Below are 26,279 nucleotides of genomic sequence, written 5' to 3'. Positions count from 1 at the left end.
TACCCCATAGGACACATGCAGTCTGCCAAGAAACCTTCTGCAGCCTGCTGGTATTTTCTGAAAACTCAGTAAATCCGTTGCTGCCAAAGGGATCTGCCAGCATCACCCTGAAAGATATACTGCCAAGCACCTCCAACGCCTCGCCAACAGTGCCAGCTCCCTCCCTGCCACCACGTTGCTAAATGTCGAACAGTTATTAACAGTTATTTTAAGCTAAATGTGGAACATTTATTGTTATTATTAAGGCACACCAGCTATTCCTTTGTGGCCTATAATGATTTTTAATGTATCAATGTAGCCTTTTCCCTTCTCTGAGCTGTGCGTGCTTGCTCTGGACTTTGCACTCAGATTAGGAAGGTGCCACTTTAGACGATAGTATGTATTATTTTTACATGCTATTTAGACATCCAGAATATGTTTTTTAGGGCTCAAATAGAAACTAATAGCAATTAATGTTAGGTGCAAACTTCAACTTCGTTGGAGATTCAAATGGAAGGGAAGGGGAGGATATAATTTAGTTTTCCCACTATTTTTTTTAATTCAAATGTTGCATCATCTTTTCTTTTTTCTTTGTATTTCAATGTTTTAACAATAAAGATTAAAATAAAATAAAATAAAATAAAATAAAATAACACCCACCTAACCAGCTGTCAAATGGTTAGGAGCAAACCATTGCTTCAGGTCTGAGCAGACAAGGGAAGCCAACCTGAGCCTTCTGTTGCATAAAACATGCAGCAAAAAGGAAATCAAAGTAAGGTAGGGTGGATGCACCTCGCTAAGCCTTAATGGGTTTTGCTTGGTTTGGGCCTAGCATGATGGGGGAATCCACCTAGGATGCTTGGTAGATCATATATTGATTATGTGCCATCAAGTTGTTTTCAAGTCCTAGTGACCACAGAAGTAGATCTGTTCCCAACCTGGTTCTTCGGGACTTCTGACAGCTACTAAGTCCATCCCCCTGGGTGCTGGTTGCCTTCCACCTTTCCCAGCCATTACAGCCTCTTCCAGACAGCTGGGTCTTCACATCATGTGTCCGAAGGAAGATAATTTGAGTCTGGTCATTTGTGCCTTGAGAGAGACATATGGGCTTATTTGTTCCACGATCCATCGGTTTGTTTTCTTGGCTGTGCATGGGATTCTCAAGCATCTTCTCCAACACCAAAGTTCAAAGGCGTCAATACTCTTCCTATCCTGGTTTTGCTTCCATAGAGTGTCATGGCTTGCACAATCATGTCATACATACATACATACATAAAATCTACCAGCTGGTTAGATGGGCTTTATATAAAATGAAATGTGTGTGTATGTATATATACACACATACACTAATTTACTGATTGATGGGGGTGCAGTCCTAGCCTATGGTGGTTTAAAACAAACAATGGCTTAGCATAACATCTGAACTTGGTCTCAGAACAGGGGAAGGCAGGTAAAAATTCAAAGGTTGGCAATAGCTCAGTTCTTCTGGTGGGAAAAACCCGCCTCTTCTCAATCCTCCTTTCACTTTCTCACGAAAGTTATGGGAATACCGTGTCGGTCACAGTATTCAGATTTCGTTTAAATGAATGTTTCTCTCCCTCCCGGTCAGAAACGTTCCTGAGGACAAATAAACCAGCCATTCCCAACAAGGCTGGACTTCACTAACGTAACCAAAGGGATTCCAACTTATGCGACGAACACCTCGTTGTCCCATTGAGGTAACGCATGCTGACAGGAGCGCGACCTTCCCCACATTTCTCCGAACGCTATAAAATGGAGGCGCTTAAAGGCTCCGTTTCCCAGAATTCTCCGCGCCGACGACGTTGCCTCGCGGGAAAACTACGCCACCCAGAACCCTTTGCACGCAGCACCTCCTTGACCCGTTGGGGCGCGTGACGCCACGCGATCGTCGGAGCTGCTCTACCCAGGGTGCCGTGCGGCCCGCGCCAGCCTCCTCCTCCTCCTGATCCTCCCCTAATGGCAAGGGGGAAGCGAAGCGGGCCGCCTTTGGGGCGGACGAAGCAAACTACGCTACCCAAGAGGCTTTGCTCTCCGCGCATGCGCGGTGGCGCATTATTAAATGCGAGGGGGATTTGCGTTTGCCAACATGAGGGTCTTGAGGAAGCCTGACTAAAAAAAGGGGGGGGGCAGAAAGCAAAGGAATTAGTTTTCGCTTACTGAGTTGAAGGAGAGGCTGTGCCCGATTGTGTCGGTAAGAGGAGGCCACACTGAAGGAGCAGGCCGGCGCTAAAGGAGGGGGGAAGAGGAGGCCTACCAGTTGTCATGGAAACTCAAGAGGGCAGTGGGGGTGTCGGGCCCACAGGGAGAGGGAGGTCAGCTCGGGGTGGGGGGTGCTCTGCGACGGCTGGGTGTTTTGGGGGCACATAGGGCGAGATGGCAGCAATCGGGCGGGCCAGCGATTGGCCTCCTGGAAGTGCTGGACTGGTACCCCCATCATCCCCAGCCAGCGTGACAAGTGGGAGCCGTCATCCACGCATCCTGTCTTTCAGGGGCTCATCCAACGCTGTGTGGCCCTGTGGAGCTCACCAAGCAGCTCCTGTGGGGAAAACTAAGAACGCCCATTGGTTAGGCTGGTTGTTTAGACCAATGTTTCTCAACCAAAGCAAGGTTAAGATGCGTGGACTGCAACGCCCAGAATTCCCGGCCGACTGGGGTACGCCAGTAGCTCTGGGTGCTCCAGAAGATCCTAACTAATTGAAAGATACTAGCTGAGTGGTGAGGGGAAAACGTCAGCAGCTTTTCTGTTTGATCTAACAGGCCTGGCGACAAAGCTCTCATAACGTATCTTTGCAAGTTAATCTCTGGAATCACTGTTAGTTTCTTTCTAGCTTGTTTTAACGTTACGCCCTGTGCCTTGTTTCTAGGTCTCAGCCTGCTTGGCTGGATTTTGTTTGTTGTTGGCCTGATCAAGGGTGGGAAGCCATGGCGAACACAAGCGGGGTGGGAGACCCTGGCCTTTCGCGGATGAGCATTGCATCCCAGTTCTTCTCTGGAGAGGAAACGGCGGAGATCGACACCATGACTACGTCAGAGAGGGTAAGATTCCCAGGATATGAAGCTTGAAGAGAATCCATACTGTCATGATGTGAGCTCAGTCTGGACCCATGATCTTAAAACCAGTTGGGACTCATGTATGTAGCTTGTGGAGGGCATCTTCTCTGCAGGCTTCTCCCATCTTCCTCTAGCTTTGATCCTTCAGTCCATTTGTTCTTCGGATCATGAGTGTCACATTTGCAAGAAAATAAATCATGTTGTTAAAACAAAAGTTCAAACTTTTTTCTGTTCAGTCTCTTCTCTTTTGCAACACATTACAAATTATTACACCCATTAATTTCCCCATAGATATAATAGGCTTCTCTGAAAATGGTTTTTTTTTGTTCCTGATGCTGATTTTCTCTCTCTCTCTTTTTCAATAATCAGGTTGTGGATTTGCTAAATCAGGCTGCCTTAATAATCAATGAGTCTAAAATCACGATCCTGAAACAAGTGAGTGAAGTAACTGCTTTTCCTTTTCTTGAATTTGAACCCAGGCTTTCTTCAATTAAATGGTTTTAACTGACTTGTGCAAAGTCCCTCTCTTGAGGGGCTTGCTGTTGCAGAGGGGCTGGTAGCCTAATTTCCTCTAATTTAGCTTCTATGTATTTGAATAGCCTGATTACTTCCTAGGTAAGTTTCAAGCGTACATCGTGAGAGTTTTTAAAAAAACATTCTGATGAGGAAAAAGCAAGTTTACTTATTACTTAGAGGCTGGCCAGTTAGAAAGGGATCTAAAGGAGCTTGTCAACATAGCTCAATATGGCCAAGTTTTCCTGCACAGTAGTGATTTTGGAAGTATTGTCTGTTATTTCATATGAGGGAAGGTAACACGCCTTGTGCTTGGGTGTAACAGCTCTGTCCACAAATGTGTTGTTGGCCTAGTGATTCAGCCTCTCCTCTCCACATGAAACCTTTCTGTTAGAAACCAAAGCTCTTTAGTTTTATTCAGAGAAGTTGCAAACCTGAAAAATACTGAACATGTGAAATGAAGCTGCTTCTCTGTCTGTTCTTCATCCAGCTGAACAGAAGGCACAGGGTTTGCATATATAATTTATTAGTTTTATACTTTGCCTTTTATCCAAAAAGGGCAATCATGGCAGTTAACAGAAAAGCAAATCATACAGAGTACCATATATCACAGTTATGTTATTAGAGGATTAAAATCATAGGCAACTCTGTATGTTGGAACTGTTTTTGCATTCAAAGGCCTGATGAATTAATCTTCAGTGAATTATTAAGGTCTCTGTATTCTGCATCCCTTCCTGGGCTTTTCCCACAATCTGATTCTTTGTACAGAAAGACCATTTGCTCAGACTGTACCAGTGGGGCTTGTGGCTGGCACATTGGAAATGCTCAGATGGCCTGATATGCCAGGATTCTTCTGGTTTTCCTCCCTGCTTGGCTGTATTGTTCATTTTTTTTTCTCCCCCCCCCCCCCTTTCTTAGGTCCAGGAATTGATTATAAACAAGGACCCTACCTTGCTGGATAACTTCCTGGATGTGAGTTTGCTGGGAGTCTGCTAGAAATTCCCTTTTCTCCATGGTGTCTGCTTTTCTTCCTGTCCATAATTTGTGTCATCCAGTTGTGTCTGAACAATTGTTCCCAGAATAAGCGGGGGTTGGGGAGATGTTGGCTACTAGAACTGGACTCAGCTGAGTCTTGTTCCATGCTTGCTCCTGTCTATTCCTTGTGCTCCATTCCAGCCTTGCTTACGACTATATATGATTTTCTTTGGGACTGAGGGCCAAGGACAATGACACTAGATTCCTCCCACTCTTTACTTTTCTGTTGCAGGAAATCATTGCTTTCCAGGCAGATAAATCCGTTGAGGTGCGGAAATTTGTAATCGGGTTTATAGAGGAAGCCTGGTAAGTCTATGGTGTATTTGCCACCTTATGCTTAGTTTCCCCTCATACTTCTGAGGAAGGGGCAGGCCGTTTGACCTGGTTCCTGAGGTGCTTCCTGTTGTTTCCGTAACAGTCATATTTGTAGACACCTGGCTAGTCCTGTTTTGATTCATTCCCATTTTTGGAATTTGTTGCTTTCAGCAAACGGGACACTGAGCTGCTACTCAAGCTCATTGCCAACCTGAACATGCTGCTGAGGGATGAGAATGTCAACGTGGTCAAGAAGGCCATCCTTGCCATGACCCAGCTGTATAAAGTGGCCCTACAGGTGAGTTGCTCCCCAGTGGCTAAAACAGCTCCCATGGTCATCATCACTTCTTGAAGTAAAAAGTGGAACCTGAGATTGCACCATCACAGAGTAACAGGATGGTCACAAGTGAACAGAACACAAAACCCTGAGCGGGAAGTGGGTGGCAGTCATGAAGGTGCAGGGTAGTAGCAGAATTTCCACGTCCAAATATCCCTCATCTGCCTGTGCCCCCTTGAACCTGTCTTGCTAGCGTGCAGAGCTGCTCACGAACCCTCTTCCTCTTGTTTGCTGCACAGTGGATGGTGAAATCCAGAGTGATCAATGAGATGCAAGAAGCCTGCTGGGAGATGGTGTCAGCCATGGCCAGCGAAATCATCCAGCTGCTGGACTCCGACAACGATGGGGTCCGCACTCACGCCATCAAGTTTGTGGAAGGGCTGATAATTACCCTCTCGCCCCGTATGCCAGAGTCGGAGGTACCCAAGCGACATGAGAACGACATCAGCCTCGACCGGGTTCCCACAGACCACGCATACATCAAATATAGTAAGAAAGGCAGAGGGGGAAGCCCAAGGGGTATAGTCCAAGGGAAATCGTGTTTACCCTTCTGACCTCAATTTGGAGCTGGACCAACTGCTGGGTGTGGAACAGGAGGGAGACTTTAGAGCCAGACACCAGGTCCCATCTACCTAGCCAGCATGGCTCACGGCAGATGGGAATGCTAGTCCCAGCCAGATTAAGAGGTCTCTCATTCCCCAGCCCTGCTGTAAAGCAACAGGAGTTATTAAATCCCCAGAACAACCCCTAGGAGAGGCTGCCCATACGTTAATCTTCTTCCTCATCCTGGATTGCCCTGCAGATGCAATATGGTGTGGCCTTCTTAGTTAAGGCATTGGACTAGGGGAACCCAGATTTAAATGCATTCTGTGATTTGGAAGCTCACAGGGGGACTTTGGGCCTAGCCCAACCTACCTGTCAGGGTTGTGTGGAGATCCCATTGACAGAGAGTGTTGTATATACTGCTTTTTGCTCCTGGAGGAAAGGCAGGATACAAATTTAATGAAATTAGCAGAATAATACTGTGGTAACAATTTATAACTTGATTTTTATTAACTGCCTCCCTTTTCCCCATCCCCCCAGATGTCCTATGGGAGGAAGGGAAGGCTGCACTTGAGCAGCTCCTGAAGTTCATGGTACACCCAGCCATCTCCAGCATCAACCTGACTGCAGCACTGGGCTCTCTGGCCTCCATCGCCCGACAGCGGCCTATGTTCATGTCAGAGGTGATCCAGGCCTATGAGACACTGCATGGTAAGCCAGTCAGGGTCACTGCATCAGGGATTTGGTTATACATTTCAGGTGATCTGACCCAAATTAGTTTCGATCTTTTTGTGTGTGTGATGGGGAAAAAAAACAGCAATACAATAGTTTTCAAAACCAAATCCAGAGGACTCTCAGTGACATCCTTCTAATTTTTCTAACTAGGAGCTTATTGTGGCAATATATGTACCAGGATAGAATGCAGTGTCCTTTTAAAAATCAGCTATCTTTGATCTTTCAGATTATTGTTATCAATTATGGCATATTATTAGTTTAAGTTGCAGTCTTATATTTGTCCTGTTACTTTGGGTAGGTACGTTTAGGGTTATCGTATTAATTGGCTCTCCTAGCCAGCTCCGAGAGAGACCATGAAGATATAAGGTGGGCTAGAAGTCCCTCGTTTCTCTTCTAGTTCTTTCCCCTAGCTTGTTTCTCATGGGAGAGAACCTGGGGATGTCCTTCAGGTTGCTGGCTGCCTGACCTACTTCCTGTCCTGTCCTATCCTGTCCTCCTGACAGCCAACCTCCCTCCCACGCTGGCCAAATCCCAGGTGAGCAGTGTCCGCAAGAACCTCAAGCTCCACTTGCTTAGTGTCCTGAAGCACCCAGCCTCCGTTGAGTTCCAGGCCCAGATCACCACCCTGCTGATGGACCTGGGCACCCAGCAGGCTGAAATTACCCGCAATATGCCCAACCTGAAGGAGTTACGCAAACGCCCTCGGGATGAGAATGACCCTACTTTGAAAAAAATGAAGATTGGTGAGTGGTCTTTTTGAGGGCAGGGATGCCTTGCAGTTAGGGCAAGCTTTTTGGCAAAGACAGATGTTCACCATTGTGCACCTTCTCTCCTCTTCCTGGTTGCAGAGCCACCCCTTGGGGAGGATGATGAGGACAAAGATCTGGAGCAGGTAGCAGTGCCTGCCCCTAAACCATCCATTCAGATCAGCACCCAGTCAGATACAGACATCACAGCTGAGTTTCTGCAGCCCCTTTTGACTCCAGATAACGTTGCCAACTTGGTGGGTATTCCTGGGTTTAGTTGCTGAGGCAGCTCTTTGCTTTTCTGTAGTTTGAGTATTTTCTGCACCTGGAGGGAAAATCCCTTGTGGCAAAGAGGCCTAGAATTCTTTGCTTTGGAGCTAGGAGGAGTGGAAGGGGCACGAGAGCAAACTCCTGAAAGAGGGTCGATCAAAGGATCTTATTCTGGAACCAGAATTAACATTTGTCACTCTGCTGATATTTGATTGACGTGCTTCATGTTTTAGTTGTAGAACTTTGGGGAAAACAGTTCAGCAAATTTAAAGTATATGTATTTCTTCCTTGCTTTCTGCCCTCCTCCCTGACAGTTGTTCCCATTCTGTGTTTTTCCACCCCCAGGTGCTCATCAGCATGGTGTACCTACCAGAGAACATGCCTGCTTCTTTCCAAGCTACATACACACCAGTGGAATCTGCTGGCACTGAAGTCCAGATCAAGCACTTGGCCCGGCTGATGGCCACCCAGATGACTGCAGCTGGACTGGGGCCAGGTAGGCCTGCATAGGGAGCCTTGGAGGAGTTGCATTGGCTACCAGTACAGATTGGGCAGGGAAGGAATTTTATGAATGCTGTGAGTTATCTGTGCTGCCTGGCGGTGGGGGTGGAGGTTCTATTTGGTTGTGGTTTATAACTCAGTAAGAACTTTTCAGAGGGTGTGTTTGGGGGGGCAGGTTTTAAAACATTACACTGTCCTAGCATGACATTTAATTCTTAGATGTTATTTTATTGACGATTAAGGAAATACTTGGAGTCTATTCATCTCTCTAATGACTTAATTTTAATGGGGTTGGAACTGGTCATTTGTGTGAGTTATGGGTGTTGGGCAAACTGTTAATTCTCTTCTCTCATTTGCAGGAGTGGAACAGATCAAACAGGCCAAAGAAGCGATGAAAGAAGAGAAGATATCCAAGCCAGAAAGTGTGCTGATCAAGCGACGCATTTCCACTCTCAACCCAGGCCAGGCCATCTCAGTGGTGGGAGCTCAAAGCTCTGCTTCCCCCACTGTGGTTGAAACGGGGGCACCACAGGCCAAGCGGCGGCCAGAGCCAATCATTCCCTCTGCCCAGCCAAGGTGAGAGGTAGCAGAAATGCTTGGCTGTGCCACAACAGAATGGGATTCAAGAGACTTGAAATACACAGCAGTACTCTACTTATTTACAAGATACAAAGACTGACATAATCTGTGACTCAGGTTTTTACTGAGAACGAAGAACCATACATAACACTTTTCCTGGCCTCCCTTCCCCCCTCATCCTTTATACCAGTGTTTTTCAACTGTGGCAATAGCATGCTGGCTAGGGAATTCTGGGAGTTGAAGTCCACACATCTTAAAGTGGCCAAGTTTGAAAAACACTGCTTTATACAGTTGGCCAAAAGGCAGGATATCACTCCCATCAGTAAAGAAATGAATGCCTCTGTCTTTCTAGCGCAGTTTTCAAGCTGGAGGCCACCTGGGCTGCCTCAGCTCCTCTGGACTGGCAGGGGGCAAGGGCAGATGCTTGGAGCCCAAGCAGGAGAAGAAGGGTGACCCCCTCCATCATCAATAGACTCCAGAGACTTTTGGCAGTCTCCAGGACTTTCTTCAAGTTTACTGGGCTATTTTACGGGCAGGTGGATTTTCCCCAATATAGCGACCTCCTAAAATCGAAAGCTCTTGCATTTTGGATAAGCACCCTCCTTGCTCATTTCTGTGAGGTCATGCCCAGTTTCAAAAGCTGGTATTTCCGTTGTTGCGTTCCAGGCTGGCAGGCGCCAGTGGCCGCAAGAAGATTTTCCGCCTGAGTGATGTGATCAAGCCTCTCACAGATGCACAGAAGGACAAGCTGAAACTGGCAGCTGTGAAGCGGATCCTGCGGTCAGAGAAGGCGGTGGCTTGCAGTGGGGCAGCCCACGTAAGTAGGTTGGAAGCTTGCCCCGTAGTCAACTCAGGTGGTTGAATATGCTTGCCTCAGCCCTGACTTTCTTCCTACAGGCCCGGGTGAAGATTCTTTCATCTCTGGTGACCCAGTTTGAGGTCCCTCTAAAGCGAGAGATCTTGACCTTCATTCTGGATGACATCCGTAACCGGCTGGACCTGGCCTTTGCGTGGTTGTATCAGGAATATAATGCTTACCTGAGCCAATACCCCTCTGGCTCCCTCAACAACTATGATGAGTGTCTCATCGGCCTCCTCTCTGGCCTGCAGGAGAAGCCCGACCAGAAGGATGGGTGAGTAGCTGGTCCTGCATATCAGGCAAGGTGGAAATAGTGGTGGTGGCAGGAATCAGGGCTACAAAAACCCTCCATTTATGTTTGGAACCCTAATTTTTATTTCTCAGTGTTCTTAAATTAGAGCTGCCAACCTAGTTTAGTAAATCTCTGAAGTTGAGGTTGTTGATTTTGAAATTGGCACAAGAATTAGCTGAATTGTTTTGAAGGGACAGGAACTGCTTCAAGATGGGGCATCAGGGTGCCCTGTCTCCTCCAGTAAAAGGTCTCTTGGAAATGATTTTGGAAATGCTCCTACTCAAAATGATATCCATGTAAATAATTCAAAAACCTGCTTCCTGTGGGGTCATCTTTTTGAGAAGATTTTAATCAACTGAAATGAAATGGTGTAACTCTCATGTTACAATGGAAGCATTACTTACCTTTATTCCTTCCTGATCATTTGATGTAAGTTTTTGACTCTCTCTGTGTTTGCTTCTGCTTTTGTCCCTGGTAGGATCTTCACTAAGGTAGTTCTTGAAGCCCCGCTGATCACGGAGAGCGCCCTGGAAGTGATACGGAAGTATTGTGAAGATGAGGTGCGTCTCCAAGACCATAACCCTTCAAATATATGGGGCTGCTGCTTCCAGCATCCCCAGCCAGCGTGACAAGTGGAAGTTAACATTCATCACAACTTATGCTTCAGAGCTTAAGTGACAATGCTGGCTGGGGATTCTGGGAGTTGAATTACAGGACATCTGGGGAGCACCAGGCTAGGAAAAATTGGACTGCAATATACCCACACATCTGAAATGCTGCAAATTATCTTAGGTAAAAAAATTTCACTCCACTCATTTTGGGTAAAAGATTAACATGTTTCTTCAGTCATTCCAAAGAGTAAATCTTGCATAGAAGTTTTGAGTGGTGCTCCCCAGAAAGGAAATTCCTTACATAGGATGACCCAATAGTACCCTGAGCCAATAGTATACCCTTCCCTCAAATCTTTTCACTACAAGAATGTCTGGAATGAGACATATAAATATTTATGGCCCTATTAAAAGCATAAGTTGGGAAAATTAATATTTTAAGCATACTAACAATATCTGTGGGATTTTTCTTTCCACCATTTGATTGGAACACATCCTGATTTTTTCTGGGCTCCCTTGCAGAGCCGGACATATCTGGGCATGTCGACTCTCCGAGATCTAATCTTTAAGCGTCCATCCAGGCAGTTTGAATATCTGCACGTTCTGTTGGACCTCAGTTCCCATGAGAAAGACAAGGTGAGCCTCCTATGGTGTGCAGTCATGGGCTGGACCATATCATCTCATGTACAGCTTTAAACATTTTAATCCTAAATTTCCCTGTACTCTCTCTGGTTATTATGATCAGCCTCAGCACCAGACAAAAGCAAGGTAATTGGCCACTGGAGAAAAGGCCAAGAGAAGTTGGTCTGGGGCTTTCTTTTTAAACACTTAAAAAAAAGTTTGGAATTTGTTAATTCCTTACTGTGATTTGTTCAACGCCGCCTTCCCCAGTTTACTTCCCAGCCAGGATGGCCATGCTGGCTGAGAACTGTGGGAGCAGAAGTCTTGGACACTTGAAGGCTGGGGAAGTTGGGTTTTGTTGTGTCTTTGTGGCCGTCTTTATTTGTCAATTTTGTATGTTCCCATCATCTCTGACTTGCACTGAAAATGTACTGGAAGCGAGTGCAGGGCCTAATGGGCAGCTGCGTTTGGTAGCAGTTCCTGAGTAGTTTTCGGAAGCAGCTCCACGGACAGCACGTTGCATTTGTCTAGACGCACGAGTCTTGTTCTGGAAGTTGCTTGGAGAACCTTTCCTAAATAAAACAAATGAGTGTTTGGGCCACAATTGTTGGACCGCATAGTATTTTGAAGCACTCTATGAATCCTTAGTTAGAGAGAGAAGAAAAAGGCAACTTATTTTTCTTTAAGATGCACTAGAATTGATCCTCCCTTGTTCCATGTGAGCTGGAGCCAAGCCCTGGAAACCTGCTAGCATGCTGGTTGTAGGGGAAAATACTGAGAGTAACCATCTTGATCTTCCCATCCACCTCTTAGGCTTTCTTAACTGTTTTATTTTCAGTCCACTTCTGAATTTTGTAGTCACATGTTTTTCCCCTTGGGTATGACATTTGTTTTAAAAACAACCCTAATCCTCTGAAATTCTTCATGCTTCTTATTGGAATTGAAAATGACTCTTCAGTGTTGGATGTGCTTCCATCTCAGGTTCGTCAGCAAGCCCTCCTCTTCATCAAGCGGATGTATGAGAAGGACCATCTGCGGGAATATGTGGAGAAGTTTGCACTGAATTACTTGCAGCTGCTGGTCCACCCCAATCCTCCTTCTGTTCTCTTTGGTGCTGATAAAGATACAGGTAACTAGTCTGATAGGGTGTCTGGAGGGGAGCAAGGAAAAGGAGGTCCTTCTGAGAGTCTTGGTCACCCTCTCTCCCTTCCTTTCTCTTCCAAGTCACAGTTGCCTGGCCTTTTTCTTTTCACCCTTCCTTTACCTTGCAGAGGTGGCTGCTCCCTGGACAGAAGAGACCATTAAGCACTGTCTCTACCTCTACTTGGCCCTTCTGCCCCAGAATCACAAACTGATCCATGAGTTGGCATCTGTCTACACGGAGGCCATTGCAGACATCAAGCGCACAGTGCTCAGGGTTATTGAGCAGCCAGTGAGTCAACAGGGACCATGCATCTCTCTTCTTCTGGGCAAATGGCTCTCCTTTCCTTGTCCTCCCCATGCTTATTCTTCCCAATTTTCAGATCCGTGGGATGGGAATGAATTCTCAGGAGCTGCTTAAACTGGTTAAGAACTGCCCCAAAGGTGCTGAGACTCTGGTGACCCGCTGTCTGCACAGTCTAACTGATAAAGGTACAAGCATCCTTTGCCACGTGATCAGTTGGATGCTATTGTCCTCTCCCACGGCCTCGTGGTGGCTCCTAGCCATTGGACCCACATCAGTTTGACTCTTGATAAATACATTGAGCTATTCAAAGTGACATGATTTTCTCTGTGCAGTTCCTCCATCTCCAGAGCTAGTGAAACGAGTTCGAGATCTGTACAACAAGAGGCTCCCAGATGTCCGATTCCTTATCCCTGTCCTCAATGGTTTGGAAAAGGTACTCTTTGTGTTCCTGTGTGAGGCTGCCTTAAGATACATTATTCTCTGCTTTATCTGGCAGTCGCTTTACTCTTGATCTGTTCCTGTTGGCATTTTCTGCAGCACTTGGAAGATCGGCCAAGCAGGAAAGGCGGCCATTGGTAATGAGTTAGATGCCTGGTTTGATGAAGAGGGATCTTGGGAAGTTGAGGGGAAAAGTTAAACCAGTGTGTAGAAAGAAGGCAAATTCCAAAGAGATCCTTAGGAAAGAGGCTGAATTATCTGAGGCAGCTTGCCTTCAAAGATCAGTTGTTGACCAAGGGTATTGTCCATGATTGTAGGCTTCTCAGAGGCCTCTGTTCACCACGGTGAGAATAGAATGCTGGCCTGATCCAGAAGGCCATCTTGCAAAAGCAGGGTTGTACTCAAGACAGAAGCTGGAGAACAATCTATTGAGGAAACTTTAATTTGAATTCCTGCACTGGGAAGGGGATTGGGCTCCGTGGCCTGGATGACTTGTACCTCTCTGTCCTATCTGCATATTGCAGAGAAGCCAGGGCAAGCTGAAGACTGACAAAAGAAGAGAAAAAGGGGGCCCTCAAAAAGGCACCGTCCTGGGTTTTACAGAATATTTGAAATGAGTCTCTTTCTCTGGGCATGGGACCAAGTGCCAATTGGTTAAACTCCCCGTCTCTTTCTAGAAAGAGGTGATCCAAGCTTTGCCAAAACTCATCAAGCTGAATCCCATCGTTGTGAAGGAGGTTTTTAACCGGCTCCTAGGAACACAACATGGTAGGAATCAGTCCCAACTGCAAGCAGCTGATCTTGAGTTTCTGTTGCCCGTGTAACAAGGAATGTCAAGGTCAGGAAAGGAAGCGGGGAGAAGACTCAACAGAGCTGTCAACTGAACAAATGATCCAAACAGCTTTATTCTGTTTGGTCAGGGGCTGCTCCCTGGGGTTCTAGGGACCCACATTGACTAATTTCTCCTGCTGCAATTTCAACAGGTGAAGGAAATTCTGCAGTTTCCCCTCTGAATCCTGGGGAGTTGTTGATTGCCCTCCACAACATTGATTCCACCAAGTGTGATATGAAGTCCATCATCAAAGGTTGGCTGCCACTCTGCATCTGTCTACCTTCAACTAGTTGAACTCATCATGGATGGGTACATGGCAGGCAGCTCTCTGAAACTTTGGGGCAAGCTTTCCCTTAAAGTGGCACCTTCCAGATGGGTGGGTACTACACCTCCAAGAATTCCAAAGGCCATATTGGCTGAAGTGTCCCAACTTACCTGAAGATGGATTGGAATGAAGGCTCTGAGGCCACAATTATATCCTGTAGAGTGGAGTTGAGCGACCCTTGGAATTCTCATAGTATTGTTGCTCTATATTTTTCGTTGGTGCTGCCTCAAGGAGGAACACAAATGTGTCGCCTGTCTTGCCGTGCATCCAACCATGGAGAAAGTTATTACAACTGAATAGGCTGCTAATCAGATTTTGGAAGTGGTACTCAAATAATATAAAGTTTATTTTACATCCCAGTTCTGGGTCCTGTTTCTTGGAGGCAATCATGCAAAGAATCTTCCTCCTCCTCTGCACGTATAGAGACTGACAATTTGTCATATTTGTAGCCCTATTTTGCATTCTTTTGCTATTTTTCTTAGCTTGGAGCATTTTCTCATCTTGTTGATTTTCCTGCATGCAGCGACCAACCTTTGCTTTGCTGAGCATAATGTATATACCTCCGAGGTGCTGGCTGTGGTGATGCAGCAGCTCATGGAACAGAATCCACTACCTATGCTCCTCATGCGGACAGTTATCCAGTCACTGACCATGTACCCACGCCTGGGTGGCTTTGTCATGAACATCCTTTCACGCCTCATCTTGAAGCAGGTGAGTAGGATGTGGGGAACAGAGTCTTGGGTCTTTAAAAAGCTGGACTTTAAGCTGATATGGCAAGACCATTCCTTTCCAGAAGAGCAAGACTCAGTCATGTTTGAATTCTGCTTCTTCCCCAGGTGTGGAAGTACCCCAAGGTCTGGGAGGGCTTCATCAAATGTTGCCAGCGCACCAAGCCCCAGTCCTTCCAAGTCATCCTTCAGTTACCTCCACAGCAGCTCAGTGCAGTCTTTGAAAAGTGCCCAGAGTTGCGGGAGCCTCTGCTTGCCCATGTCCGCTCCTTCACCCCACATCAGGTAGGGGCCCCAGATGTAGCACGTGGATTATGAAAACCGAATAAAAATGTAGAATACAGCATATCCCAGTGTGCCTGTGAGGGCATTTGCCTGGGTGGCTACGAAAGTGTATTTTCAAGTGCAGTTACTGGGATAAAACTGGATCAGAATGGTAAGTGGTTCTATATTGAAATGTTAGTTTAAAAGCTGAATCCAGAATAATATGGTATTTGTTTTTTGGAGTCTCTCTCTGGTGAGTAGGTAACATTCATTTGCTGTCTTATGTTCTGCTGGTTTGCTTGATGCAGAGTCATTCTTCTTATCCTAGCAAGCCCACATCCCCAACTCCACCATGGCCATTCTGGAAGCCAGTAGCAAACAGGATACAGAAGGCAAAGAACTGCAGCCACTGGAGGAAGGGAGAGGCACTGCTCCACCCAGGACTAAGACCCTGAGAAGAGAGAGGGAGGTCAGCACTTGGGGATGGGAGAACTGAATCGTTGTGCTAAACACACATGGATCGCACGGAGTTGCAGCATGGTGCAGGGCAAGGGTTTGGCTTCATGAACACTGAAAGAGAGGGAACTGTGGGAATGAACTACCTAGAAAATACTGGCTTTTCCCTTTCTTAGAGGGTCCAGCCAGAGAGAGGAAAATCTGGTGTTTTCCATTGCAGTTTTGGCATGGAAGCCAACTTTGGCAGAAGACTAAAAAGTCTAAAAAGAGAAGGGCAATTCCTAGCTTTCTGGACTTTTTAAGGACTATCTGTGAGCAGCCTCGGCTAAAGAATTATCATAACAAGATTAGAAAAGGATTTCTTACAATTGGAATCCAGTTTCTGTTCTATATATTTTCTTGTCATCTAAGCCTTGTCTTTCTTGCCAGCTGACCCTTGCTCCTGAACCTTTCTTTGCACATCTCCACTTTTATACAGTACATTTGATTCCGTTTATTTTGGGGCAGAGTAGATTCCCACGGAATCGTCAATCTGCAGTTGATGCACCTTTTTGTTTACTGTTGCTAAACCTATACATTTTGGAATCCTTTTCAAATGAAAGCAGCGATCATACTAGAAAGAAGTGATGGCCAAACGTGGGACATGCTCAGCCTCACAAATGGAGATAGATGCCGCTGGGGGGTAAACCACCTGAATATGTCAGGCCTGTACCTAGTCTAGCTGGATTCTTGAAGGAGGGAAGAACTTTGGTTTCTTTAGCAGATTCTGAACCAAATCTGTTTGACCCACAGGAAGAAGCAGAGCCGCAGCCTCTCCTGCCTCGGGTGTCTCAGGATATGATTGCCTTGCGCCTGGCCCAGGAGAAGGCCCTTAAGCGGCAGCTGGAAGAGGAGCAAAAGCTGAAGCAGCAGCAGCAGCAGGCTCGTCCTGCTGGCCCACCAACCCCTCTTCCTGCTGAGGAATTGGTGGACTTGCCAGAAGAGGTGCCCGAGGCCGAGACCCCCACCATCTTCATCAGCATGCAGGAGGAGGAGGAGAGTTTTGGGGGCGACAGCTCCCTGCTGGATTCCAGCTTAGAGGGACCCTGGCCCAACAAGGTACCCCACTTTTTGAACACTTGGGGTTGGGGGGCTCTTGCTGTCCACAATGAAAAAATCACCCATTTGACTCCAATGCTGGGCACAGTCGTTGCAACATTTCCCAGCTAAAGGCCAGGTTACCCCCTCGGCTTCCTACTCAGTTGGAAACATGTTTGTCTGAAACACTCCAGTTGTTCTCTCATGTCTGATTTTGACTGAAGGGTGTTGCCTGGCCTTTCCACAGGAACTGCTCAGCAAGGAAGGGGGGGCCAGCAGCAGCAGCTCAGACGAGGGGTCCTCTGGCAAGCCCCCTGCCAGGGCCCAGCCCACCCCCTCCCCAGAGGAGCCGGCCAAGGACGGCCAAGCAGCAGAAGCCAGCCCGTCGAGCCCGTCGGAGGAGCCACCGCCACCGCCAAAGCCCAGCGCCGAGGAAGAGGAGAAGATGGAGAGCTGATGGGGGGTGGGGGGGAAACGGGAGCTCTGCTTTCTCAATAAAGCATCTCAGCTGGTCCTTCCGCGGCTCCTGGTGTTCTTTCTGCAGAGGGAATCCCGAAGGCGGCGACCCTCCTGGGCAGGCAAACCGGGGGGGGGGCGGGGGGGTAACGCTGCGGGCGGCTGCTGCGGAAGCGGACCCCCGCCCAGGCCGCCCGCGGAGCCTTAAGCGGCTGTTGCTAAGGCGGCCGTCGCCCCGCCTCCTCCGTTGCCAAGGCCGGCCCGCTTGGCGGGCTGTTGCCCAGCAACCCCCCGCCCGCGTTGCCAGGACCCGGCTCTGCTCCTCGACTTCCGGCCCGGCGAGGTGACCGAGGGGTCGCGACTTCCGGGAGGCGGCGGCCCGGCGGGAAGATGGCGGCGGCGCTGGCTCCCCCCGCCCCGGCGCCGGCCCCCGACGGAGGCCCCCCGCCGCCGCCGCCGCCGCCGCCCCCGCCGCACGAGATCAAGAGCCAGTTCCGCACCCGCGAGGGCTCCTACCGGCTGCTGGGCGCGCCCGAGCCGCGCGCCCGCCCCGCCGCGGCCGCCGGAGGAGCCCCCGCCGCGGCCGCCGGCGCCCCCAGCGCCACCCCGGCCCCGCCGCTGCCGCCCTCCGCAGCTGCCGGCGGAGGCTCCGCGCCGCCCGCCCCGTCGCTGCCCCCGGTGCGCCTCTCGCTGGTGCGTCTGGGGTTGTCGGGTGGAGGGGGCGACCCGTGCGGGGACGGAGACCTGGGCGCGCTGGCCGCTGAGCGGAGCCGCGTCTGCTTCAACCTGGGCCGGGAGCTCTACTTCTACTCGGGCTCCGGGGGCGCGTCCGGGCGGGGACGCAGGGTGAGCGCGCAAGGGCCGGGCGGGAGCCCCGGGCGAGGGGCGGGCGGGGCGCAGGCCCGGGGGCTGGAGCGGGGGGCGGGGCGGGACGGGGGAGGGGCCCCGGGGCGGGGGGTGGGGGCGGCCAGGTGAGGGGAAGCTGTGGGGGCAGACGCTGGAGGGCGAAGCTGGCGGGGAGGGGCCCGTCTGGATGATGTGCAGGGTGGCTTGCCACAGAAGAGCCAAAGCAGAATTGCCGAGTGTGGCTGGCGTGATGTGGCTCCTCCGAGCTGTTGCGTAGCCAGGCAGGAAAGCTTCGCAGAAAATGAAACGTCGGGGGTCAGTATTTTGGCTAGTAACGTTTCGTACGCCCAGCTGAAACTAGCCTTTCTTAACGTGCAAGCCTGAATTATTCACAGCAGTTATAAAAGGGGTTATGACTAGCCAGAGGAAGCAACCTGCAGTTTTGGCGTGAGGCTGCATGTCCAGCTTTAGATTCCTGTGTTTGAAATCCTTGCCTCTTGCTTGCTTTTTTAAATTTTTTTTATGTGTATTTGTTTTCTTTTGTGGTATTCCCAGTCCATCGACCTGAAGAAACCCATTGACAAGCGGATCTATAAGGGGACGCAGCCCACTTGCCATGACTTCAACCAGTTCACAGCTGCTTCAGAAAGTATCTCTCTGTTGGTTGGCTTCTCGGCCGGGCAAGTGCAATACTTGGATCTTATCAAGAAAGATACCAGTAAGCTATTTAATGAGGAGGTAAGTCAAGGGAAGTATTATTTAAGGATTATTGCACTGCTCTTTCAGCTCAGCGGGGCTCAGATGGTTTCTTGATATCCGATACTGTTGTTTCCCACATCTCTGGCCATTGCCGGTGCCGACTGGGATTTATGAGAGTTCTAGAGCAGAACATCTGGAGAACACTCCCCAAAGTCTCCGATTCCAATCCGTTCTTAATGACTTCCCTTATTTCTTATTACCAACTTTGATCAGCATATTAATCAAATTGTAGCTTCATTGCAGTAGTTCTTAGACCGTAGGCTTCAGCTTGTGGCTTTGGAACCTTGACAGAAAGATGACTCAAAGTTTTAGCAAATCCATTGTCATAGAGCCGTGCCCTGGAGAAGAAGCAATTAACTCTCAAATTTGCAATGTAGATTGGGGGAAAAAAAACTCCTGAACGGTTTGGTGCTGAGATGGGATTGTATTCTTCTGCACTTAATGGTTTCCAGGGAAGCATCAAGCAAGCGTAATACTGAACCAGTAAATAGACATTTGTACCTTGCCAGTCAGTCCAACACCTCATTGATTCTGGCTTAGTTTTATGTGCTCTCCCCACACGAAGTAGAAATTCTAGATGATCTCCATCTAGCAATCAGGGTGACTTTCAGAAATGTAGAGCGGGCTGGGTTTTCTCAGGGCTGCTCGGAATCTGTCTGCACAAGGGATATTGGTGGCACCTTGGAACCCTGAGGGTTCTTCTCATGCTTGCTTCCTGCTCTTTGCCCCCCCCCAATATTTCCTTAGAGGCTAATTGACAAGTCAAAGGTCACCTTTGTGAAGTGGATCCCCGAGACGGAGAGTCTCTTCTTGGCCTCCCACGCGAGTGGTCATTTGTACCTGTACAATGTGGAGCAGCCCTGTGGCTCGGCCTCACCTCAGTACACCCTCCTCAAGCAAGGCGAGGGCTTCACGGTCTATGCCTGCAAGAGCAAGAGTGCCCGTAATCCACTCCTGAAGTGGGCAGTTGGCGAAGGGGCACTGAATGAATTTGCCTTCTCGCCCGACGGCCGCTACCTAGCGTGCGTCAGCCAAGACGGTTGCCTGCGCGTCTTTCATTTTGACTCCATGCTCCTGCAGGGAATGATGAAGAGCTACTTTGGGGGCCTGCTATGTGTCTGTTGGAGCCCTGATGGACGCTATATCGTGACAGGTGGTGAAGATGACCTGGTAACGGTTTGGTCCTTTGCAGAGGGCCGGGTCATTGCCCGGGGCCACGGCCACAAGTCGTGGGTCAATGCAGTGGCTTTTGATCCCTACACCACCAGCACGGAGGATGAAGAGAGCGGGGAGCTCAGTGGGAGCGATGAGGACATCCAGGGCTCTTCTGATTTCAGGCGGGTGCGAACCAGCAGCACCCTGTCCCACCTGTCCAAGCACAGCGCCAAAAGCACTCCCTCAGTGACCTACCGTTTTGGTTCTGCAGGGCAGGACACCCAGTTCTGCCTTTGGGACCTCACAGAAGATGTCTTGTACCCCCACCACCCGCTGTCCCGGGCCCGAACACTCACCAACACCTTCAGCGCTGGCATTCCTCCCTCGGGGAGCGGGGGGAGCAACCTGGCTGCTGAGCCAGGCGGAGGGGCTCTTCCGCGCTCCCTGTCGCGCTCCAACAGCTTGCCGCACCCGGCCGTCACCAGCGCCACCAAAAGCCACGTGGGGGACGGGGCGGTGCCCTTCAGCATCGGCAAATTTGCCACCCTCACCTTGCAGGAGCGGAGGGACAAAAACACCGAGAAGGAGCACAAGCGCTACCACAGCTTGGGCAACATCAGCAAGAGCAGCGACAAACTCAACATGGTGCCCAGAAGCAAGCTGGACACCGCCAAGGTCTTGGGCACGGCCCTGTGCCCCCGCATCAATGAGGTCCCCCTGCTGGAGCCGCTGGTGTGCAAGAAGATCGCCCACGAGAGGCTGACCGTGTTACTTTTCCTGGAAGACTGTATCATCACTGCCTGCCAGGAAGGGCTCATTTGCACCTGGGCCAGGCCAGGGAAGGCAGTAAGTGGATCCCCCCCTCTCCTGCGGGAAGGCTGCAGCTTCCTTCAGAGCGCGCCACTGCGGAGACGTAGAGCTGGGCTCACCCAGGGCTCTCGGGTAGGCTGAGGTGGGGCTTGGTAATTTGAGATTCCATCCCCTGGAGGAACCCAGCCTTTGCCTTAGCATATTGTGTGAAGCAGGCCATCACCTTTAGCCATAATATGGCTGGCTTGTGTGGGTGTCATGGCTTATGTGAATACAGCATGTACGGTTTGGCAATAAGGATCTAGGGTTAAGGTTGATTCACTCCACAGGACTAACCAGCCATGGTGGTATTTAAACTTTTCCTTAACTTTGATTTTTCAGACCCTGAACTCCCAGAACGGTGGTTCTCCAAGCGGCACAATAGTGTGATCGGCACTAACCCACGCTCAGCTGATCTCCTAGCAGGTGTTTCTGGTTCCTTGCTCAACTGAGTAAACTGGGCCAAGATGGGAAAGTTTTCCGACTTTTTCAACACGTGTACAGGTTGTTTCTTCCCTCCCTTGCCTGTGAAACCTGACTGTATGGAAATACGAATCCTAACCGTTAACCTCTCAAGACCAACGTAGTGCAGGACTGTATGCACCTCTCAGCTATTTAAAAGTATTAATTAACAAACTATATTTAAAGCTAATATTTTAGCACAGGTTGCTAGAGGGGCAGATTTTGCACAAGGGTGAACTGAGCTGCCCCCTCCCTCACCCCCCCTTCGCCCAGACAGGGATTCTGGCCACCTTTCAGCTGTGTTGCCCTGACTCAGCCAAATCTGTCCTGATCTCCATCTGCCCGGCTGCTTGGGGGAGAAAAATCAGAAGGAATCCCTTTTGTACGGGGAGATAACAATAACCCTCTGCAATGTGTAAGAGTCCTTGTCTTCCCCCCACCCCCCTTTCTTTTAACAAACAACCATTTTAGTTCCATTTTGCACAGGAAGTTCCAGTATTTCTGGTGACCTGAGGTAGCAGTGATACCTCTATCCAGCAGGCAGTTCTTTCTGACCTAACAGCAGACAGTCCTTCCCACGTCCTCCTTCCAGGGCAGCCAACTGACTCCTACAGACACTGCTTAATGTTTGAGATCCAGCACGATACTGCCAGGGAGTTCCTGCCATTGTTTTTTGACGTCTTTTGTCGTGTTGTGGACCTCTGCTTTTGTTTCCCGCATCTACTCAGCTTCATCTTGAAAGGCTTCTCAGAGGTTCTCTCAAAGCAAAATGGATTTTTCTTTCCATCGGCTGGTCCTTGTACTTGACAACAGTTTGCTGCTACCTGGTCCTTCTCCTTGACGTCCGTTTGCTGGGAGCAGTTTCTCCACTGACCAGCTCTTTTCCCCAACCACTCCCTCTGAACTGGATCTCATTGTTGAGTCAGCTATTTCTGCCCAAATTTGATTGTTTTTCTCTGTCACTTCTTTTTGTTGCCTGTCCTCCGGGTCAACAAATGTCTGTGTTTATGCACTGGAGATCCCAGCACATCCACTGTTGATTTGCCTAGATGCGTTCTACAAATTTTAAACAACCACCAGTCTGAGTCTAGACCAGTGTTTCTCGACCTCAGCAACTTTAAGATGGTGGACTTCAACTCCCAGAATTCCCCAGCCAGCCATGCATTCTGGGACTTGGATTGGGGGAATTCTGGGAATTGAAGTCCACCCATCTTAAAGTTGCTAAGTTCGAGACTGTGTAGTTGCAGCATCTGACTCTTGTCTGGTCAGTCATTTCAGTTGCCTAGCTTAGGCTCAGAGATTTTCCTCCTGAGTAAGTTGCCGATGGTTCTTGGTCACCAAAAGTAAATATTCAGGATTGCTCATGGCAAATCCTGGCTTCTGGTCCTCCATCTTGATGTGCCAGGCTAGTTCAAGTAGGCTTGATCTTTCATGAACTTTGGTCTTGCAGTGGACCAAGGATACGTGATCATGTTCTTGGGTTGGTTATTTAAGTCAGTACAGTACAGCAGCGTTTATCAACCTCAGCAACTGTAAGATGTGTGGATTTCAACTCCAGAACTCCCCAACCAGCATGCATTCTGGGAGTTGGACTCCAAGCATCTTAAAAGTCGCTGAGGTTGAGAAGCATTGGAGTAGAGACTGAATGCAGTTTCTTGGTATCTCTATGCGTACGTCTTAGGTAGCTTGGCTTCAGTCTGATTCAGGATTTGGTTTGCATAAGGAGAGTGAGTTGAAGACTGAGGTTTCAGAAATTGCACGACGTTTAGAAAAACAGCTGCTCCAAAAACGGATTCAGAGCCAACCAAAACATTTTTAAAAGCATTTTAAATTTGGTACGGAGCCTTGAAAATATCCCAGCTATGCTTTGGGCCTGTTGACAAGGATAGTCTTAGCGTCTTTTTATTTATACATCCACACACACATCCACACCCTTATTTGCTAGAATAGTATTAAAAAGGAATATGGGTGATGGTAAATATCAATAATATATACATTGTTTCCTGCAAGCGTGCTCTCTTTAAAATGCACGTCTTCGTTTTGGTTGACTTTGAATCTCTAGTTGATTGCAGCAGTGCAGACTTTTGACCAGTTGGGCTTCCCACTGGATGGGGCCGGTTGAAAAATAAGAGCCTGGCTGACATTGAGGGGCACATGAGAGAGTTTTTAATCCTGCTGCAGGTGGTTCATAGGGGGGTTGCTTTCTTTCTGCTTCCATATAGAACTGCCTGGGGGGCGGGGAAGGAGCTGCTTGGCAACGCAGGATGCAAGCAGCGGAAGCCGTCTTAGTGCATAGCCAGGAACGTGGAAAGGATCCAGCCCGCCAGTGGTGGGGCTCATCAGACTGCCTGTGAGGCTCGGAGGCCCTCTCGGCCTATGGTCCTGTGAATTCTTTAGGGGGAAGAACTGAGGTATAAATGAAGTAGCATTTCTACAGATGCCCCACTGCATCATTTTCTTCTGTCGGGCATCAGTTGGAGGGTCCCATAAGGCTCCTTGTCGTAGGAAGAGGCTCTGTCTCTCTACAAATTTTGTACTCCATCATGTTAGTAGGTTATGTGCGGCCAGGGCTGTGCCTACACATTCAAATGCGTCCCATCTGATTGCACTGGTAGCCGGGGCAGCTGTTTGGATTAGAAACGAGCATTTTGAGGAGCTGTAGGAAGAGCTGCCTGCTAGGACTGGTTCCTCAAAGCCAGCTGGTCCTAGAGATGCGTTTCCTTGGGATTCCAGAAATGGTCGTGGGTTAGCTGCAGTTCCATCACAGCTGCTCTGTACACCCGCTTGGGGGAATATTCGTTGCTTGCAGTTTCGCTTCTGATCCAGGGGGTTTGGCTCATCTCACACTAAACCCGTAAACCTGCATTCATTCGTCGGATTTTGACCGGGGTTTGTACCATTGACTGTGTGAAAACTGAAACAATTCCACACTGACAAGGGATCTCTCTCTGCACCATCTGGTTTACTGAGCGTGTCTTTAGCTCTGCCGGTTGCAAAATTGGACCCAGCCAACGAAAGACCCCCAGCCCCGCACCCCAGGGCAGATGGAGAACTTAACACCACGGGAGTGGCTCCTTTCCCAAGGAAGAAAAAGCCATACTGGTCCACAACCATGGACACCTGCTTCGTCTCTGTCTGGCAAAAGCAACTGGGGGAGGAAGGGAGAGTCTGGTTTTCCATCAGTTCTGCTTGGATCCTTTGCAGCGAGGTGGACGGGCCTCAGAAAACAGTATTAATTTGCTTTTCATTCCTCTTTCCCTGAACCCGCCCCCAGTGCATGTCTGGCCCCTCGTGGCCCGTGCAAGCCAGCTGGTGTCTGGCAGCCAAGTTCTCCCCCTTGGTCCCTTTGCCCGACTCCGCAGAAGAACACGTCCAGAAGCTGCCGATGTTCCCCCTGTGCCTTCGTCACTTTACTACCTGCTCTAAACGTTTGTTACTGTTGTGTCTGAAAAAGCGTTTAAATTATAGAATCGTGAATGCCTATTTATACTAAAGAGACCGTTTTCACAGTACAGACTCCCCTGCTAAATGTTGATTGCTGGCAGGGGGTCAGGGAAAAATTGGGGCTGACGAAGCTCAGGGTTGCAAAAATCAAACTGAGAGGCAAAGTGTGAAAGTCCTTTCCAGGTCAGCTCTGAAGGCTTGGAGTGGCTTGTGGAAACACAGCTAATTGCGCTTCTCTGTGTGTGTGTGTGTGTGTCTCACACGCACAGAGCACATTTGCTCCCTCCTGTTTTGCATTTGATTCCAGCTGCAAAATCCTAAACAACAGCCATCCCACAAAGGCCGTGGAATAGTCCGACTTTATTCTTACTCATCTCAAAAAAAGGGAACATCCTCAACTCACAGTGTCAGAATGTACAGTGTTTTCATGCACCCAGCCAATGCGCCATGTTACACAAAGAGGAGGAATAATAAATATGGGGGGTAGGTGAGAGACACCAAGAGGGGCTTAGTGAAAAACCCTACACTAGCAGTTTGCCCCTACAAGCTAGATTTTGGTTCTGTGCACTTTTATAATCATGCATACACTCTTCAAAACACGGGTTGGAGGCCTGGATCCCCAGCTTGAGGCAGAAAGGGTTGCCACTTAACCCTCACTATTCGAAATAACTTACAAAAAATGGGTGGGTTGAACTGTGGAGTGCTAGAGAGCCAGGTTGCTATCTAGAATCAGAAGTGGAGAAGTGCAGATAAAAAGTGTGTCTGGCAGTTTAAAACTAGCATCCCCCCGCCACCCCCCGGTAGAGTCCAAGGGCACTGTAAGGCGTTGCAAAAAAAAAAACAGGCCTGTCCCTTTTTTCCTTCCAGGGAGGGCCCTGGCCTTCAAGCAAACTCCTGGCCCCGAAGTGCAACAAAGGTGCTAGTTGCAGCTGGCAGAGCAAACCGCTCGACTGATCCTTAGGAGTCAGGCTTCGCAAGCCCGCTGGGGCAGGCTCTTCGTCACCTTCCTTCTCTTCAGGAAGTTGCCATTCCTGGGGGTCTGGATCTGGGTGCCCCTTTCCTGCCACTGGCCTTTCTAACCCTCATCTCCCAAGGGGCATCTGGCATAGAAGCGGCCATTGCCAGGAAGGGCAGAAATCCCTGGAAGAATCTTTTGCCAGCTCAAAATCCTTTGCAGCAACAGGAACAGCTTCCAGCAGCCTGGCAGGAGGAGACGTCGTAGCAGCTCAGGAGTCCCCAGCAGCCTTTGGGAAACTCGATGTGTTTCCATGGGAAAGTGCCGTCAGAGCTGGGCGCGTGTTCTTTAGGAGGGTGCCAGGATGCGAGAAGGCAGGATGCCTGGGTTATGCCTTCAGCTCCTCTTCCCTCCGGACTTTCTCCTTGGAGCACGTCTATTTAGAGGAGGTGGGCTGACAGTCCTGCCCTCTAGAAGCGAAAGAAGCAGATGGGAGAGAACCAGAGGCAAAGCTGAGCTAGGCTGTTTGCAGCTGGAGCTCCGGGGCCTGGCCTGGCCTGGCCACCTCTGGGCCCGAGTTCGTCCAAGCGAGTCCTTTGTTAAAGGGGTTTAGGCTAGGCTTGATCGGACAGTGGCAAGCGGCTGACGTGCCCAACTGCTCCTTGCCCCGTCAGCGTTCAAACTGCTTCCGCTGAGCTCCGAGCGGAGACCTCCAGTCCTAACCCACCGGTGCATAGAAGCAGGTATCCCACGTTGACAATGCAGGGCCTATGTACCTGCA

The 26,279-nt window shown here is 49.2% G+C and overlaps 3 protein-coding genes across 9 annotated transcripts in view; 2 read left to right on the top strand and 1 right to left on the bottom strand.

The window, feature by feature from the left end:
* Positions 1-1,990: 1,990 nt before the first annotated feature.
* SYMPK (symplekin scaffold protein) lies at positions 1,991-17,082 on the top strand. Its single transcript, XM_007437667.4, has 27 exons — positions 1,991-2,191; positions 2,865-3,036; positions 3,421-3,486; positions 4,483-4,536; positions 4,832-4,905; positions 5,086-5,212; positions 5,491-5,740; positions 6,335-6,505; positions 7,033-7,272; positions 7,378-7,532; positions 7,891-8,041; positions 8,406-8,622; positions 9,292-9,442; positions 9,523-9,758; positions 10,255-10,336; positions 10,907-11,020; positions 11,987-12,134; positions 12,277-12,437; positions 12,529-12,637; positions 12,785-12,885; positions 13,568-13,658; positions 13,874-13,975; positions 14,571-14,758; positions 14,884-15,060; positions 15,368-15,508; positions 16,288-16,593; positions 16,820-17,082. Exons 2-27 carry the CDS (start codon positions 2,923-2,925, stop codon positions 17,027-17,029), a joined length of 3,936 nt encoding a protein of 1,311 aa, XP_007437729.1. The 5' UTR covers positions 1,991-2,191; positions 2,865-2,922; the 3' UTR covers positions 17,030-17,082.
* A 321-nt stretch (positions 17,083-17,403) lies between these two features.
* On the top strand, positions 17,404-25,247 carry DMWD (DM1 locus, WD repeat containing). Of its 3 annotated transcripts, none has more exons than XM_088139779.1 (4): positions 17,404-17,706; positions 18,430-18,612; positions 19,381-20,634; positions 20,980-25,247. In XM_088139779.1, exons 1-4 carry the CDS (start codon positions 17,419-17,421, stop codon positions 21,025-21,027), a joined length of 1,773 nt encoding a protein of 590 aa, XP_087995905.1. In that variant the 5' UTR covers positions 17,404-17,418; the 3' UTR covers positions 21,028-25,247. The 3 variants fall into 3 exon arrangements, with proteins under 3 accessions (XP_087995905.1, XP_087995904.1, XP_087995903.1); XM_088139778.1 differs by having other exon boundaries at positions 17,404-17,721; XM_088139777.1 differs by having other exon boundaries at positions 17,404-17,874.
* The window catches only part of DMPK (DM1 protein kinase), a 25,563-nt gene continuing 24,172 nt past the window's right edge, over positions 24,889-26,279 (bottom strand). For all 5 annotated transcript variants that reach the window (XM_088139784.1, XM_088139781.1, XM_088139782.1 and 2 more), the window contains one exon: positions 24,889-26,274. In XM_088139784.1, the coding sequence (XP_087995910.1) occupies positions 26,176-26,274 (99 nt within the window). In that variant the 3' untranslated portion in view covers positions 24,889-26,175. The remainder of the gene's footprint in view (positions 26,275-26,279) is intronic.

Source organism: Python bivittatus, unplaced genomic scaffold (genome assembly GCF_059951505.1).
Source record: "Python bivittatus isolate LINGU-HERP-01145 unplaced genomic scaffold, Pbiv_v1 ctg000310_np1212, whole genome shotgun sequence".
NCBI lineage: Eukaryota > Metazoa > Chordata > Lepidosauria > Squamata > Pythonidae > Python > Python bivittatus.
Note: the sequence above shows the minus strand (reverse complement) of the source record. Positions and strands in the feature narration are given on the sequence as shown.

Excerpts from the sequence above, each read along its gene's own strand:
- SYMPK (XM_007437667.4), top strand. The coding sequence starts at position 2,923 with ATGGCGAACACAAGCGGGGTGGGAGACCCTGGCCTTTCGCGGATGAGC. Across the intron at positions 13,976-14,570 it reads TATGAAGTCCATCATCAAAG|CGACCAACCTTTGCTTTGCT; the intron begins GTTGGCTGCCAC and ends TCCTGCATGCAG. Across the intron at positions 15,509-16,287 it reads CCCTGAGAAGAGAGAGGGAG|GAAGAAGCAGAGCCGCAGCC; the intron begins GTCAGCACTTGG and ends TTTGACCCACAG.
- DMWD (XM_088139777.1), top strand. The coding sequence starts at position 17,419 with ATGGCGGCGGCGCTGGCTCCCCCCGCCCCGGCGCCGGCCCCCGACGGA. Across the intron at positions 17,875-18,429 it reads CGTCCGGGCGGGGACGCAGG|TCCATCGACCTGAAGAAACC; the intron begins GTGAGCGCGCAA and ends TGGTATTCCCAG. Across the intron at positions 18,613-19,380 it reads GTAAGCTATTTAATGAGGAG|AGGCTAATTGACAAGTCAAA; the intron begins GTAAGTCAAGGG and ends ATATTTCCTTAG.